Raw genomic sequence first — 17,866 nt, 5'->3', positions numbered from 1 at the left:
CATGCTATAAACACTGCTGATTTAAACATGTATTTGGGTTATATAGGTGTTGTCAAGATCATTAATGCTCGAGAGCGTGTCCCTAAGAAGTTAACAACGGACTTACTGAGCGAATGTCCTCAAACAGGTAGGCACACCAAAATTCCGAGTTATTTTATCTTAGGGTGAAACAAAAGGTGTTTCAACTTGCAGTCTTCACAATATTTTTACTTACAGTCTGAAGCGCCTGCTCAGACCTGCCCACCCGCCCCCAAAGCCTCTTTGGGCCAGCTTCCATTTTATAGGCTCCAGTTTGTTTTGATGGCCACTGCCCATTTACCCTACTTCTCCAGTCATTGCCAGAGGCAGATGGTCTTCTTCTCTAGCCCTCCCCCTCCTCAGAACAGTCTGATCATATACTGACAAAACAAGAGCCCTGGTATGGCTAAAGCAATGACATAACGGAACATGCTGAGTTCAGAGCCAAGGCCCACACACAAAGAACAGTATTTGTTAAGCAAACTATTTCTCTTCTGTGATATGTAAAGTCTTCATGAGCTTGACTCAATATGCAAAATCCTGATCAGTATGGATGTGGAGAACGCTTTCATTATTTCCAGCTCTTAAACTTTCTGGCCCTCTGCTTATTTTCTTTCCAGGCAGCCTTTGGATTGGTGTGCCTGGTGAAATTCGTGGGTATGAACAAGCCCACCGACTATATGGGAAACTGCCCTGGGCCAGTCTCTTTCAACCCACTATCCAACTAGCTAGAGAGGGATTTCCTTTACCCCCAATCCTGGGACGTTTTGTCCCTTTAGCTGACAGGAACGACACACCAGCATTACGGTGAGACACACAGTATTTGTACTCCCAACATTTCAGCCTTCGTAAGGAAAGACTGGGATGGGGTTGGGTGACACGGTGGCATGTGTCATTTCTAGTTCGTACTCACTGTGATAATGTTCCCATTGGTATTGCTTTGTCTGATTTGTCTTTGCTTTGTCTTTGTTTCCCAGCCAGCTGTTTTCAGACAAGGATGGGAACATGCTAAAGGTTGGCGATACTCTGAAGTTTGAAAAACTAGCTGATACTTTGGAGGTCATTGCCAACCAAGGGGCAGATGCTTTTTATACAGGAAAAATCGCTGAAGATTTAGTCAGAGACATTAGAGAATCAGGTAAAGTACAAATTAATATTCTGAATCCCTTCCCTCTTCCATTCTGATAAGGCTGCCCCGCATAGTTATCGGATCTCCAGTGGACAAATCGATGTTGTGAAATAAAAAAAATCTATTGGAATCTGATTGAGCTGGAGCATGAATGTATTGAATTTCCCCCTTACTGCCTCTCAGGCGGGTCACTGACGATGGAAGACCTGCAGTCCTTTAAGGTCACAGTGACCGATGCATGGACTGTTCCCCTGGGAGAGTATACGATGCACCTCCCGCCACCCCCAGCAGGAGGCGCTATCCTCAGCCTCATTCTCAACATTATGAAAGGTTAGAGTTGCAACACCAAAGATCTAGAACCTTCCTACATGAATTTGGATCCGGACAGAACGAAGACATCCAGTTTGATCGCCTAATATTGTTTTGACCATTTAGGACAAAGCATCACCATGAGTGTATCCTACTGACAGACGATGCAATGTCGTTGCTAATTAGATACTGAAGACGCACAGCATCCTGACAGTTCAATCCGTGTTGATCTTTTCCTAATGTCATTGTCTGCAGGATACAATCTGGACGCCACCGCAGTGATGGGTGAGCAGAAGATCCTCACCTACCACCGCTACATCGAAGCATGCAAGTTTGCCAATGGACTCAGGAAATACATACGCGATCCTCAGTTCAACCCAGAGGGGGTACGTTTTTGTATAAATTGCTGGAGATGGCAAGGAAGTCTGTCTCCATCAAGGTCAATGCCAAGGCTGTAACAAAAACATTGATGGTTTTATCAGTTTTTTGGACAGAGCAGTCTCTGCGTCATGTAAACCCTCAGAGGAGATGTTAATGCTGGCAGGTGTGGTGGGGATGTTTGTCCAAATCCAACTCCTCTTACGGCCATCCAAAAAACAAATAGAGAACATTGACGTTAGCTTCTCTGGGTCCCAGGTCCAACACAATGACCCAGAGGAAGAATGTTGATCTCCCTAGAATTGTTTAATTCCCTCTCATTCCACACCAAAAGAAAGTATTGTTTTGTTCTTTTTGGGCAATGTGGGGAAAGGCATTACCAGTGGCCTGGGCCAGCCTGAAAACAGAGCCACAGTTTTATTGATCTTTCTCTATAAGGGTCAGCTCTCACCAACAATGCAAAACAAAGCTCAATTAAGGTACTGCAATCAGTCACATATAATGTCTTCTCATTGTGTTTTTTCACTTTTTTTGAATAACATTTTTCTACTGAATCTGTGTGGCTTTCAGTCATTTCACTATGGATCGAATCATCATTTTAGGGAGACAGTCCTAACAATGTCCCCATCTTTCTTTAGAAAGCATTCAACTTCACAAAGCAGAACTTTGCTGATCACATCAGGAGTAAGATCAGCAGTGACAGGAGTTATGATGACCCGTACTATGATGTCACTCCATACGTGGACAGCATGGGGACCACACATGTGTCTGTTCTGGCTGAGGATGGGAGTGCAGTATCTGTCACCAGCACCATCAATCACATGTACGTTATGTATGGTCTCTGGGTGAATATTATTGGTATAATCTCTGCATCCAGATGATCTGTAGATAAATGTAAAAATACATTTTCTCATCACAGATTTGGATCAAAGGTTGTCTCTTCAAGCACTGGCGTCATCCTCAACAACGAGTTGTCGGATTTCTGTGGGAAGGCCGATCACATTGTTGCTGGTAATGCAAATGAACGCAAATGAAACTCAAGCCACCCTTTCCTCTAAATTCTTTATGGTATTCCTAACCTTTGGTTCTTTGTGAAGGGGGCTCTGTAATACAGTACGCCCTTTTGTTTTCTCGCAGGAGAGCAGCCCCCTTCTTCCATGTCTCCTGTTGTGCTACATTCCAAGTCTAAGACTCTGGTGATTGGTGGATCAGGTGGAAGCATGATCACCACTGGAATGGCTTCGGTATGTGTTCAGTGTGTCCACATCATGTGATCAACACACATTTACTGTACATAGATCACGTGAAATTCCACCCCACTGTATGTTCCATGACACACTCTCAGTGTCCCTAACTTGTCGCACCGAGGACAGAAGGACTTTGTTCTTCCTCCTCATGCTGTTCGTTCTCTGTCTCTTTCCCAGACACTTATGTACCATCTGTGGTTTGGAAAAAGCCTACATGAGGCTATTTCAACCCCTATTGTCTTTGTGGATTCAACGAACGCGCTGAAATTTGAACCAGACTTTGACAAGGTACAACATTACACATAGTTGTTATGAACTTCCAGAACGTTCTGACATGTAACGTGTCCAGCACTATGCAAGGTGTGCATGGCACAGGTCCACCCCCTGTCCAATCACTAACATTGTCCTCTGTTCCCTAGTCGGTCGTCGAAGCTCTGAAGGCTCTGGGACACACAGTGAAGTCGCAGAGTTATTTCTTCAACGTGGTCAATGCCGTGAAGAAGGAGGATGGGTGCATCCATGCGGTGTCCGATTCAAGGAAATTGGGCAAACCAGCTGGGTACTAAGGTACTGTCAAACGACCGCCGAAATATGCCAGCAGACCGGCGCTATCGCATGGCTGTCATACCACAGACAGAATATGAGACTTCCTTGTTCCTGTTTTAGCTGACTCCCAGGTCGTGCCTGTAATGAAAGTGATGAGTGCTTCAACATCCCCCTGAAGGTCAACAGCTGGTGACACTGAGCTGCAAATGGTACTGTGACAGTGTTTTAAATACCAGGTTATTTGTCCTTGTTCCTTGTGATCTTTTACTTTTAGTATATGCTATTACTGGAGAACATGATGTTCCACTGCTATAATGTATCCATCTTGTCGAATGTATGTACACTGTCTAGTATTTGTAATGTGCCAACAGATGTAAATGTTAAATTTGTAACACTTTTGTTTAACTCTTATTTAACAACAGCAGTGGCTCCCTCTTAAGCTATGGTGTTTTGGTGGTGTTTTATGTATATGAAGTGTTTAAAACTTCTTGAAGTGAAAGCCTTGCCATGGGGCTTACAGTATAGATGAAGCATATTATAAGCGAAGCCTTAGCAGTTGCTAAGGGACTTTAAAAATCAAATGTTATTGTTGAATCTCAGCGGGGAATCAGTGGGTTGGCCGCCCATATTTTATAAGCCGAGCTCATCCCTATTGAAATCTACTGGGTATTTTTGTAGTTCTGTGCCATATTTTGAAAAGAGCTGTCAGTCAGTTATGTTTTGTACTGGAGCATACGGATCTGGGAAAGATAATCGGATCAGAAAATGACTCACAACCGATACAAAGCTCTTTCCTAATTCAAAGTTTTGGAATAATATGTCATTGTGGATGTGTTCCTCTGACTTTCTGATTCTATCAGGTGCCGATAACAATGAATGTTTTCATATGCATTTTTGTATTTTATTTCGTATTGCAAACTCAGTGATAAATCAGTGATAATTAAATCACATCAAATCAGTTCAGTTGGTAATTACTCAGTCTAATTAAATAGACTGGGTAGTCTTATTAAATATTAAAGACTTTAACATGTATTGAAGACATTGTTATTTGTTCCTAGCAGATGATTTCCCTGTGGTATTGATTAGGTAGAGTATTTTCCAGGTGACTTATGTATGTATCTGTAGCCTGGCCCCATGGTACTCAGCCCTAAATGGTGTGACAGTCACACTGTGCTGTGACCTTCTAGGGACCCCCTGGTGAAAATGTCACATTACCATCTCTGCCAGCAGGGACCAAAGGCTGGGCAGGATCGAGGGCTGGGACACCAGACAGAGACCCAACCTCACCCCGGGCGTTGAGGGCAATTCATGTCTTTCTCTAAGGGGACCAATTACCCATTGATGAATGGCACACAGACAGCCCACCATTTCAGTCCAGACGTCTTCTTTATACTGCCTTTAATGTGCATGCGGCCCTGTTCTGATAAGAGACTACATAGGTCCACACATCCTGTTTCTCCCATTAAGAAGCTGACCTGCAGAGACACCAAGTGATTAACAGCCCCTCATATCCTCCCCTGGCCAGCCCTAACATTAACTCTCCAGACATAACAAATCAATCAACGCTAGCACACAGTCTCACCCACACAGGCTCTGGAGACTGAAACGTCCTTTTCTCAGTCTGGAACACATCAGCCTGACCAAACCAACACGGTACCTTTGATTGTTTTATTGGCAGTTAATTGTCATTCACAGTCAATGGCATGACAAATACAACTAAGAGAGTTGACAGAGAGTATAACATTGACACACAATGCAATGAGTGACCTAAGCAGACAGCTAACAGTAAATCTATTGACACAGAGAACGCTTTAAAACATCTTGATTTTTTTATATATATAAACATACACACAATTTACAAAGTGAGCACATATCTGTACGATGTACTGAAAGCTGAATTTTCCTAGCACAGTGTGCATTTAGCTCAGAAGTCAGATGGTGAACATTATGTATAGCCTTATTAAATGTCCACATTGTTTGTCTCCAAATTGGAGAGCTTGGCGGGCTCAGCTTCACAATTAGAATAATTACTGTAATTGACAATAGACGAAACACCAAAACAATAGATACGGCAATTATTAGACATTATACAGCTTTGAACTTTCACACGTTATACTGTTTTAGATATTAGCTTAATGACTAATATTGATCACAAAATGTACATTAATCTGAGTTTATAAAACAGACTAGAAGTTATAATGAGACTGAAAGAGTACAAGTTCTTGAATGTTTTCCCAAAGTGCATTGCAGTGTGAAGTAGCATTATGTGCTAAAACATCTAAACTTATTTTTAAAACATTCTGGTCTTCAGTCAGAATAAACATGTATTATTACTTATTATTTAACAGTCAAGTTCTTCTTTGACTATAAAGAAACACAAGAACTAGAGTACTAAACATTGATGAGTTCATTTATCATAGATGCAGTATGGCAGTTTGTAGTGTGGGCAGTATGGAGCACTCAACTATGATTTCATTTGAGGTAGCCTTACTTCAAAGAGAATCAGTGGTCTTCCCTTGGGGTGTTGTCATGGCACCCTGTCATTTCTTTCTGAAAAAAGTGTGGTGGGCACAATAATGACAATACAACCACCAACCAAAATGAAGAGGTGAATCTCAGAGTTTTGACAACTGCAAACAATCAGTGACAGCAGTCCTTTGTTGAGTCCTACCTGTTGTCTTCTAAGATGGCTTTGTTCACCACCAGTGCACAAAAATAGCCTGTGGAAATACAACAGAGCCATGTTTTGTGTCATCATTTACATCTACACAAGTGATGCGTGGGTATTCACAAGTGGACATTTCGAAAGGGGGGGAAAAAGCAAAAAGTCTTGACTTAGCAGTTTTGCCGGCGTCACGTGACGGGTCGTCGGCTCTATAGTCTGTTGAACTTGTTTCATAGCCTTTGTTGAGAGATTAACAGAGAACACACAATGTGGAGCTAGGCCCTGCCTGCCAGAGATAGTCTCAGTCCTGGTAGAGAACCCAGAGGGATCTACTGCTCTTAAACGAAAGCGCAGCTCCATTTCAACCACCAGCAATATGCTGCTCCTCTGTCAAGCCGTATGATCTTTGGACCTAGGGATCTTTCAGCTGCCACTGAAAGAGAAGGAGAGAAAGCTCGCCCTTTTCCTAAATTCTTCCAGCCCCCCTCCAATGAAACCGCACCTCGTTCCCAGGAGCCAACACAGTAAGTCGCCGTCACTTTACGTCACTTCCTGTTTTCTCTGTGGGTCGTAGGGTCGTAAGGATGTTTTGAGATAATCTGGTGGCTGTGTGGAGGCAAAGCTCTTGGAATGTGTGGCGCTGAACTCCCTCGGTGCCACAATGGGTGCGTGGGCTCATAGTGTGAGGGCAAGATGGGCAAGGTAGATACTGAGAGCTATGGGAAGACATCAACCACAGCTACGCTTTAGCCAGGGGAGCCCGTCTGATCACCTCTCACAGTAGTGGAGGGTGAAGTCCTTCGAGGCTCTCTTCCCCCCCAGTCCCCAAGGCTCCAGCTTATCCCCCGCGTCGTTCTCCTCCTCCTCTTTCTCCTCCTCGTCCTCGTCCTCTTCGTAGTGGCTGGGCTCCTCTATGGAGGTCTCCATGTGGTAGCTGTAGGGCTGGCCCTCGGTGTATTCGTAGATGGTGGGCAGGCTGCTCTTCAGGCTGCAGCGTCTGCGCAGGGCCACAAGCAGGGGCTGAGGCATGGTGAAGATATCGACGTTGTTGCCCAGGTCGATCCAAGCCAGGCTGGAGAACTCCTTGGGATCTTTGAGGATCTCCGTGAGGTCTTTGACTATGTCCAGGGTGAGCCGGTTGCCGTTGAGGGCCAGAGTGTTGAGTTTGGGCATGGATCCCAGCGGGGGCAGAAGGAGCCGGAGACTGTCGTCCTGGAGTTCAGTGAAGCTGATGTCTACAGCCACCACGGTGTCTCCGTTGCTCTGTAGGTAGAAGGCCACGTGACGGACGTCTCGATTGGAGAGGGGAATACCAGACAAGTCTACCGTGTCACTGGAGAGCTTTTTCTGCAGGGTTGTCTTGAGACTGTAAAGGACAACCGGGGGGGAAAAAGTATAAAAGTTCATTTGAGTTGAAAACACATTGGGTGATAAAAATACAAGCTCCTTTTCTTAGTTCTGTGAGGAGGAGATTGAAACAGGGGTGATTAATATGATCTGGTATTTGTGTTTTAGCTTTATGCGTGACCTGGGAACATGGCCCTTGTGTCATATTTAGTTTCCTGTGTTGTATGAAGGAGTGGGATTGGACAGGCGTCGAGCGGAAGGCTGACATAGATTCTCCAGCATGAGGATTTACTAGTGTACACAGTAGAGCCAAAACATCTGACGCAGCCAACAGCCCAAGATAAGAGCACTGAAAGAAATATACTTGAATATTTCTTTCTCTTTTCCTCTATATGTTGTATGTATACATACAAAATCAAAAGGCCAAATATTTCGTTTTTCTTTAACATTTTAAGAAAACAGTACACTTAATTTCACTGGCAATTTAAACTACAACTGTATTGATTGCGTATACCCTGGCTAAGAATTTTGTAAAGGGGAATGATTGGGTTCCATTTAGCCTTAATAAGATGCTGAAATTCAATAATCTCCTCTGTAGCTAATCAGCACAGCAGTGGATGTCTATGTCAGTGCATGGCTTGTCAGACAAAAATCCTCCTGCCCTTTTAAAAGGTGACATTTGTGTGATCTAAGTATCTGAAGCTAGATGGTATATATAAAAAGGTGTGGACTTTGATGTTGTTTCAACACTTTACTTTCTTGTGGTGGGACCAGACAGTCCATCCATTTTCTTTCTATCTATTGAGACAGAAACAGCATAATATACATTGACATTTAGCAGACGCTCTTATCCAGAGCGACTTACAGTAAGTACAGGGACATTCCCCCGAGGGAAGTAGGGTGAAGTGCCTTGCCCAAGGACACAACGTCATCTGGCATGGCCGGGAATCGAACTGGCAACCTTCTGATTACAAGCCCGCTTCCCTAACCGCTCTGCCACCTGACTCCCTATATACTGCACAGTACAGAGCCAAACTCATTACGCAATGCCTGTAAATCCTCTGCCCACATCCAATAAATATTTTATATTTAGTCGGTACACGAAAGTGATTGACCGATCCCCCTCCGCCGTTTGTTTGATAATGGTGTGGTCCACTAAAGCTGAAGTATCCTGGCTGCTTGATGTAGTATTTGTTTGACTTATGTCTACAGCCACATATATTACCCCACCTGCCTTCCTCCTCTCTCATACAGCACATAGAGAGGAGCAAAAACATGTCGACATTTATGATAGGCTCTACACAGTGCAGGAAAGTGTCCATTCATTCATCCCAATGTCTGTCAATGAGCACCAGACACTGTTCGGTGTCATGTTTACCGTCACCTGATATAAGACCGTCGTAAACTTTGTTACTCCACAACGACACAAAAGAATCATGAAGCATAAAAGCGTAGCAGTCTATCACTGGATGTGAGTAAAGGATCTGGATCTGTCACTGGGGGTGAGTAAAGGGCTTGGATCTGACCGTGTGGAACCCAACAGAACAACTGTCACATTCGAAGACCCACGGAGGGAGTCTTACAACACAAAAGAAGCCGTATCCCCCCCAAAAAGGAACGGAGAGACGACTTACTGACAGAAGTCCCATGCCCACCCCTCTCCCCCTCTCCCCCCCCTTCCCCAGCTCTCTCTCTCTCTTTTGTTGACTCGATATTCATCTCCCATGGCCTTTTGTTAGGCCAGAACCTCATCTCTCCGTGACAGCACATAACAAGTTTTAATGGCTGCCGGCTGCCACTGTTTTCCTGCAGGTGTGAACAGACCCTGACCATCCTATTCCCATCTCCCCGTACCGAGGGAACAGAGGGAGAACTGCTAATGCACCCTCAAAGAAAAGCCTCTTTCATCCTACAGTCGCTCCCCCGCTAGGACGTTTTCTACATCAGGAAATTGGCTATTTATTTTATTCTGCTATTCTTGGGGTATTATTTTCTATTTCCAGATAGATTTTATGGCCGTAAAATCAATTTTAGCTTCTCATGAGGGTCACTGTTTTTTATTTTGCTGGGCTTGACACAGTCAGTCTTAAATATCTTCAGTTGGTGTTGAGCACAAATGTAACAAACTACTTACAAGGATTCAGGCACGGTCACTATAGATGTAGCAAGATATTTGGACTGCAGATGGAGTGAATATAAAGTCGGTAGAAATAGCTCTATTTAGTGTCAAGTAGAGAGCACTAGCAGATGGCTATGAGAGGCATAGTGTTGTGCACCACATTTACATAATTTCTAGGAGGATTCCATTTTCCCCTCATGTCCCCCTAGGGCTATTATAGCACTGGGCACATTATTTTGTTTTTACAGAGTCATTAATGTTTAAGCTTCACTCTATTAATCATTAATTTGCCTCAGAGGCCCATGAAAACTGCACTGAAGAAGCAGGAACAGAATGTCAAATCAAGCCTCCCCGCTCTGCTGACCTCCAGTCCCCGCACTGTAGGTGTGTCACCGCCCACTCCCTGACTGTCTGTGGGGCTGGGGAGTCAACATGAGTCAGACAGCTACTGACATACCTCGCTAGCAGATGTCATGCTCTGTTGCTCATGCACCTACTGTGTGCAACATACGTGTCATGTAAGGAAAAGCCACTGACAGAATTCTGTACCAGAGGGCTCACACATTGTATGAGTTTACATATTAAATACCAACACCGCAGCATTCTCATATGATGGAGAGGCCCACAAAAAACTCTATTTGTCGTGACTAGATCCAGCTCAGCGAAAGGAGAGAGAGAGGGGAGAGAAGAGCTGTAAAACGGGGTAACCGTATAATCTAATGTGAGGAGATTGGTGTGGAAAACACTGAGATTGCGCTGCCACTTTCAACTGAGATTCACAGATGTGGGTTTATATATAGACCTGTCACTACAGAGGGCTGTCTTTCTAAAAAGAAGAAAAATAACAGAGTCTATACGGCAAGCTAGGAACTTGACAACAGGCAGACAGAGTCATCGAGATATCAGTTATGACTTACATTGTGAAAACATTGCATTCACATTTGGATAAAAGATGGAGATGTTATTAGGGTCACTCATGTATAAGACTAGGGCTAGACTCTAAACTATTGAAAGGATAAGTTTGATAATTAGTTCACAGTCGTATTATTTTAGACATAACAATGTTTGTACAGAATTTAGCAGTAGCAGTGCCATGTTAATACCAGATAATGTGGGTATTAAAAATCCAGGGGTATTAAATACGTAATCCATTTTTAGAGAACTGTGAGTGCAGAGAAAACGTAGGAGGTTTGATGTTAGCTGTGTAAGTGTAGATTCTCTCAAGCTGAACCAGGATGGGGGTTTCTGACAAATTCTTGTCCTGCATGTCTCAGACAGCGTCAGACAGTCTCTCTCTCCTGGTTTTATGGTTTTATAGAGCCAACAAAATGACTCAACATTTGAACCTTTCGGTCAGTCTCAGTTTTACCTACTCTCACCCCTCGTGTGATGTAGAGGTCCATTGGTTAATGAAAGGTTTCAGAATCAAAGAGGTATCAAGTTCTATCCAATCCACTCTATCCAATTGAATTGATATTCTCTCGATGTCTCTCCACTCTGATACCTATGGCTGAGTCACTGTGAGTCCTCACCAGACTGCACACTTTGTCTTGTTCCTATTCTCCAGTATATTCATCTTCAGAAAAGGTATTATTTCTACCGTCTATCAATCTGCCAAAAGGAAATTACCGTAGCAAACATAATTATACAGTTCCTTCGACAGGCAGTTTTATTAATATACCCACGATTTTCATATTTGCTTTTTGCAAACGGATGTCATTTGATTGTACTAACACAAGCTCATACAATTTGATGTAATCCACATACCCCAAAAAAACATTTTTGCCCGTTTGTTTTCATGTTCACTGTGTTGAATGTGTGTGAAAAAGTGTCAACCGCACACAGATGTTACTCACTTACTCACAAACACTCTAAATACACCATCAACATTGTTTTTGAGACCTGAACGCAGCTACCTATCGGTTTGATACATCGGCAAGGGGGAAGTCAAAGGAGATTAATCAGTGGTCACTGTGTTGAGACGGGCTTACCAGGCCTGGGATTTCCGTCGGGACATGCTCTGTCTCAGCCACTTGGAGTGTGGCGTCAGGTGGTAGATCAGCTGTCGGCAAATCTTATCGGAGGACTTTATGGTGTCAGTGTCCTGGGGGGAAGACAAGTCGGAAAAATGAATTCTAAAAAAAACGTACAGAATGAAAAGGGTAACAAAATGGTTACAAGACCTGTCAAGCAATGGTTTTTCCAGTTGACCTTTTCAGCACACTTTTCTTTTCAGTTCAGGATGTTTTTTCATGTTTAGTCAGGTCAAACAACAGTAAAATTGCTCTGCAAACAATATAATCTACAGTCCCTCTACCCGTGCTTGCTTGATAGGGACACAACAAATAGGCCCCGAAAACACTTCCAACACTCCTAGTTTAGGCGTTATTATGAATATGAAAGAGGAGCTGTTATTGTGTCTAAGCTTGCTGGAGCTAGCTAATATAATAACAGGCAGTGTGCAACAGTGTGGAAAACAGCAAGGATGGTGTAGAGAAAAGAAGGCGAGATTCAATCCAGTCTCTGGTAAACAATTTTTCTGTCTTGTTAAATCTATCCATTCTGTTTAGGCCACCACCGTTTCGTAACTAAAAGATTAAGCCAGTGAATTGTTCTAACCAATCCCCCAGTGCATGCACAACATGGATTTGATTCCCCTCACGACAGACTGCTTTGTTCTGCTGGTTGTGTAAAGAATAATAAAGCCCTAAGACTCCCGGCTGAGGGACAGCGCCATAGTGTCGTGGAAAACTCACCTTCTTGGGGCACTGCATCTCCCGTGCAAGGCTCAGCAGCAGCTCGTGAGAGATAGGGTCCACCAGGTTGAGGAAGGCAGCATTCTTATATAAGATGTCATTTAGAGATGTGCCTTCCAATCCCAGATCCTGCCAAATCCAATACAAAATAACCACAAGTCTAAGTGGTTTGCTGAAGGATGATTAAAAAAAAAGGGCTCAGATATTTGTAGCATTTTTCAAGACAATGATTTCGATTTAATCTGATAAGAGTTAAACGCATTCTGGTTCAAGGTCATGAGTTTGTGATAAAGAGGAAATAAAGAGTTCTGGGCAAAATGTGATGGTGGGTAGCAGCTTTAAAAAGTACTCAATACTTTTTAAAAGAATTAATTGAAAGGAGTACAGGCTTTCATCTGAGGAGAGCTGTACCTGAGTAATGTGTTTCATGTGTCTTTTTCCAGCCGGCAGCCTGTCTTGTGGGATACCCAGTATCCGCCCACACTTCTGTCATTTGAAATGCAGGCACATTATTATGCCATACTGCACACTCAAGATCAAACTAACTGAAAATACATGCGGCTGAAGATTGAGAGTTTTTGTTGTTGTTGACAATAGTAGGTAATGTTTTCTCTCATTGTAGCAGTCCTATTGTTTTGAAAGCTCTAAAAGCATAGTTGAGCTGTGATAGAAAGCAATGCTTTTAGAGAGAAGCCAGAGGGAAAAACATGCCTGGACACACCACTCTTGAAATCCTCTTGAGTGTGAGCAATTAGGTAAGTCACTGTTGGAGTAAAATGAGCTGAAAAGGACAGGGTTGAAAATCATTTCCCCTCTAGTGTCACTACAAACATGACTAGTCCTGGTCTACCCTACGCCTCAGATCTACAAAGCCTTAATTAGAAAGGCTGTGTAATGGTCTGAGATGAAGCAGCCATAGAGAGATGTAATGAGAGGACACACACATACACACACACACACACACACACACACAACAGGCCTTGATTGCAATGGACAATTTAGACTGGGAGTCTGGCAGACATACTGACTGCCCTTTTAGCAAGGGGAATCGTAAACACAGACAATGCACATGAAAGGTGAGACCATCCTTCTCTCGTACAAAAAGGAGGATGGTGAGACCATCCTTCTCTCCTACAAAAAGGTGTAAAAATAACTGCCTTTTTATCATTTGTCCTTGTACCCCATAGCTGACCATATTTTGACCTGAGAAGATCAATACAGATGTACCAGTACAGGGCCTGAAGCTCAATTGGGAGCTTCTCGTGTGTAACAGGGCTCCGTTTTTGGTATTTTTCTCCCAAACTATTAACAAACCATTTGTGTTCCAATTAACACAACAGTTAATCATCCATTGAATTGAGTTGAGCAGGCCAGAATAGAATTTCGAAGACGTCTGCCCATTTGCAATACCGCGAGAGCTGATGAAACAGGGCTTATTTAATAAAAGTGGAGCTCATTTGAGAGGGCTGAGTTCTGGTCCCCTGCGATGTGGCTGCCATGCAGCTGGGGCTTCCTGGGTTATCTCTTCACTGTGATTAAGAAGCTTCTAGACTCTCCTCAGTCAAGCCTGTGTAATTAACTGAAGATCGGGGAATGGCTGGATGAGCGACAGGCTCAGGAGGGTGCTGGAAAAAGCTGACTAAGCTTGGATATGATATGGTCTGTCTGCTATCACACCCACGTTTTCACGATGGGTCTTCGTCTTATAACATGCTTTGAAAACGTATTGCCCTCTCAGATCAAAAACTACAGATTGAAATGGGAAGGTAATGTTATCCCGATAATTCTAGATACAATCAGAAGCTTCATTTCAAGATATCCAAGATCTGACGACAGCACAAACAGGAAGACGTCCTTTGCAGGACAAATTTGTGACGCGCCACAAAAGGATATCTCTCCTTGGAAAGATCTCTCTCGAATCAGGGAATTTTCTTTGTGTCTGGAATTCTGTGCCAGTTTCTCACCTGTTGGAATGGTCCATTACACAGAATGGGGGAGGGGGACATTAGGAGCGATGAGGGAGGTGAATATTAAGCTCAATGGGGGCATTACAAAGCTAAGAAGAGATATCTTGTCGGGGGCAATACCTGAGTGTTAGGGAGAGACAGAGGGAGGTACTGTGTGCTATGACATGAGAACACAGGCGTAGGCTGGAAACTCTGTTATCACAGATGTTATTAGTATGTGGTGGTAGTGGAGATACCAGTACATTGGTAAATGCATTGATCACAGTATGAAAAACCTATTTGCTTTGAGAAGATGACTTTTAAATTGGGATAACCCAACCCAGATGTATCAGAGAGCCACTCTAAAGGAAGGGTCCAGAGCTTTGCCCAGTTTGCATCCATTATAGGAGATGGAGATCTGCTGATTACCTATAACCACAGCTGTTAAACTGAAAATAAAAAACGTGGTGCCAAGAAGGCATTGATCAGCTATGACGCCAGGGTTTATTGTGGGTCATCGAGAGTAGGCCTAATTACCCACATGATTGGTCGGTAATTTCACACCTGTGGCTGCTCAGGATGTATTACAAATGAATGTTGACCGATGACATTAACATATCAATTACGCATTGTTCAAGAATGGGAAAAATAAAAGCTGTCCTTTGTACATAATAATGGCCTGGCGTTGAGGATGGTTTGAGCAACATATAACTGACCTTTCACGTGCGGTATCATTTCCTTACCTTCCTCAGTAGTTTGAGTACGTCGCCAGCCGGCTCTATCCTGCGATCGCGAAGGAGCTTCTGAATCTCTCGGATCCATGCCACCCGTCTCACGTAGGGGCTGTGGTTTGTCCTTCGCAGCATACCAGGGAGCTTGTCCGATTTCTGCATCAGCGTTGTAAACAAAAAGTCCCCACCTCTACCACTACCACTGTCGCTTTCCCCTGTGCTATCTAGATGCTTGCGTCGCCTCTTTGAAAAATTGTCATTGTCCAGACTATTCTTTCTGCTCAGTCTGGAACCCATGTTAGTTTCTATATGACAACAATTTCACACTTGCACAATGCAACCATACTAATGCAATACCAATACCTTTGCCGTTGCAAACTCCGCAAATAGAAGTGTAACAAATGGTGTCAAATCATCAATAGTAATAAATCGCATTTACTGTTGTCATTAAAAGCTTCTGTGGAGCTGGAGACAGTATTGCTTTCATTAATTTTCCCTACCTAATACAGCACGCGTGACACAATTATGAAGGCAATCGGAAGCTCTACTCTGTTGATGTTTTGATTATAAGATAATAAGTATGCCTACTCTTTGAATGCTGAATGCTCGTTGATCTTGTAAGTCTTCCGTCGTCCGTGAATACATTGCTGTTTAGTTCGGTGCGATGTTGCACGGCAGACGCCAGCCTCGTGGAGCGCATAACCAATCAGAGCATTCTGTGCCATTGCGCGCCTGAGCATACGCCCTCTTGCCTTGAGTGTAGAAGTCACATACTGGTCTTCATAGCAGAAACTACGCTGTCTTCCCTCCTAGTGTATATCATCAGGTGGTTCACGTTCAGTTTAATGATGCTGTTCAGGAGTATGCCATCCAGGTGTTGTTTCCAGGGTCATGTGACTCGTGAGCTCGTATCCTATCAAAAACCTCCTATCACCTTTTGTTGATCATCTAGCCTGGCCTGACCTGAAGTGAAAAGGTCTTATCCTCTCATTCCCCTGGTCACATCCATGTCATGCAATACTTGGTTACGCTATTTAAAAGTCTGAGATACAGCCATATTAATTATATGATTATTGATTTGGTTGCCGCATTAATTTTTATCTTCAAACATTGTACGCTTTCTGTGATGTTTTTGGATGTAAAACAATTGTCTCTGAAGTCTAAAGCTCCCAGCCAGGAGGATCTCCTAAGGCGGTATTTAGAATTATGTTCACATTTATGAAAATAACATCCAGCCTTCTGATTGGGAGAAGTTCAGATTTGTGAGATCCAGACTGAGATAATACAGATAAGAATGATACACCCTAAGATTCAGCAGCCCTGTATTGTAGCAATTCACAGCCTCCCTGTTTCATCAGCCTCCGACAAAGCAACAGGATTGCGCTGTGGATTAGCCAAGGTAACAGGGGTGGGGGAGGAGGTGTCTGTGTGTGTGTGTGTGTGTGTGTGTGTGTGTGTGTGGAGGAGAGGCACTGCCGTTGAGAACCTCATGTCACTTCTGCTGCCAGTTTGGGCCTGTGTGCTGTGTGAGGACTCTGGCATCTCAATTGCTGTGAGGACACCAGTGGAATAAGGAATAATCCAGACCGTGTTTTTGCTGCCGTGGATACCGTCACTGATGCACAGAGCTGTAGGCCGGGACAGAACGCCGGCGGCATGAGGAAACAGAGCTGCTCGTCTCGTCTCACCTTTGATTTGACAAGCCTGCTGTCTGCATATCAGCGTGTCCCTGAGACCAGACAGCGGAGAGAATGGCAATACGAGAGATTGCACCTGTCACACAGGTTCAGATAAATCTGTTTTTCTATTTCAATGTTTCAATCAACAGAAAATGTCACAAAGTCAGACGAATGTTTATCAGATGCACGGTTTCCGAAAATACTCTATTTGGACTAAGGCGTGAAGTCACATTCACAATGAAGTGGATGATGGTGGCGATGATGATGATGATTACGATGGCTGTTGTGTACTCACTTTAAGAATCACATCTACATCAATGTATGTACATCAGTATGTGTCATTGCCATCCCTGTTCAGGAAAATGGTCAGGAAGTCCTTGGTTGCTGGGGTGGTGGTGCTGCTGGTGGTTGCTCTGGGGCTGTTTGCTGGCGTCTTCATGGGGATGGGGAACACAAATCCCATCTCCCCCTCAGACCATTACTACTCCAGAGCTGCTGTGGCAGCAGATGCTGGAATCTGCTCTGAGGTGGGCAGGTAAGTCACGCCTACCCAACTGTCACCCGGACTTAGGAGTGACACAGGGGGACACAGTTACACCCGCACCAACACAGTTACAGGAGAGCGAAACGCAGTGTTGACACGTGTAATTGTAATGTATATTTTTTGTAATATATATATCTATAAAAATGTGTTGTTTGCTTGCAGCGTGTGTAGTCTGGTTAAGGAGTGTTTGTGTGTTCAGGGACATTCTGAAGAAGAATGGCTCAGCGGTGGATGCATCTATCGCCGCCCTTCTGTGTGTGGGGCTACTGAACGCACACAGCATGGGCATTGGAGGGGGGCTGTATTTCATCATCTACAACGCTACAACAGGTGAGGACAAGGCTCCAAACGGGAGAACAGAAGCTTCCACACCCACAGGATGTGAAGACGTGCTGATGATTAACCCAAGAGACCTGGATTCATTCGTCTTTGTTTGTATTTCTCAGGGAAGG

General features: G+C 43.8%; 2 protein-coding genes across 4 annotated transcripts in view; one reads left to right on the top strand and one right to left on the bottom strand.

The window, feature by feature from the left end:
- Window positions 1–17,866, top strand: part of ggt5a (gamma-glutamyltransferase 5a) — a 122,724-nt gene that overhangs the window by 870 nt on the left and 103,988 nt on the right. Inside the window, exons 3-13 of one of the 3 annotated variants that reach the window (XM_062454892.1) lie at window positions 47–127; window positions 639–825; window positions 996–1,156; window positions 1,331–1,477; window positions 1,712–1,842; window positions 2,473–2,657; window positions 2,754–2,845; window positions 2,972–3,078; window positions 3,259–3,369; window positions 3,501–3,648; window positions 3,748–4,653. In XM_062454892.1, coding sequence (XP_062310876.1) covers window positions 47–127; window positions 639–825; window positions 996–1,156; window positions 1,331–1,477; window positions 1,712–1,842; window positions 2,473–2,657; window positions 2,754–2,845; window positions 2,972–3,078; window positions 3,259–3,369; window positions 3,501–3,647 — 1,349 coding nt within the window. In that variant the 3' untranslated portion in view covers window position 3,648; window positions 3,748–4,653. Of the gene's footprint in view, window positions 1–46; window positions 128–638; window positions 826–995; window positions 1,157–1,330; window positions 1,478–1,711; window positions 1,843–2,472; window positions 2,658–2,753; window positions 2,846–2,971; window positions 3,079–3,258; window positions 3,370–3,500; window positions 4,654–17,866 lie in introns of those variants that run through there. The other 2 variants (XR_009929103.1, XM_062454891.1) reach the window with 2 other exon arrangements.
- Window positions 5,284–16,002, bottom strand: lrrc75ba (leucine rich repeat containing 75Ba). Its single transcript, XM_062454708.1, has 4 exons — window positions 15,204–16,002; window positions 12,515–12,643; window positions 11,750–11,862; window positions 5,284–7,658 (listed from the first exon to the last, which is right to left on the bottom strand). Exons 1-4 carry the CDS (start codon window positions 15,486–15,488, stop codon window positions 7,061–7,063), a joined length of 1,125 nt encoding a protein of 374 aa, XP_062310692.1. The 5' UTR covers window positions 15,489–16,002; the 3' UTR covers window positions 5,284–7,060.

Source organism: Osmerus eperlanus, chromosome 28 (genome assembly GCF_963692335.1).
Source record: "Osmerus eperlanus chromosome 28, fOsmEpe2.1, whole genome shotgun sequence".
Classification (NCBI taxonomy): Eukaryota; Metazoa; Chordata; class Actinopteri; order Osmeriformes; family Osmeridae; genus Osmerus; species Osmerus eperlanus.
Note: the sequence above shows the minus strand (reverse complement) of the source record. Positions and strands in the feature narration are given on the sequence as shown.

What these genes read in the sequence shown, in the direction of transcription:
- lrrc75ba (XM_062454708.1), bottom strand. Translation starts at nt 15,488, where the DNA reads ATGGGTTCCAGACTGAGCAGAAAGAATAGTCTGGACAATGACAATTTT. An exon ending in TACTCAAACTACTGAGGAAG is followed by an intron (nt 12,644 to 15,203) that starts GTAAGGAAATGA and finishes TGGATTTGGCAG; the next exon opens with GATCTGGGATTGGAAGGCAC. An exon ending in AGATGCAGTGCCCCAAGAAG is followed by an intron (nt 11,863 to 12,514) that starts GTGAGTTTTCCA and finishes TCTTCCCCCCAG; the next exon opens with GACACTGACACCATAAAGTC.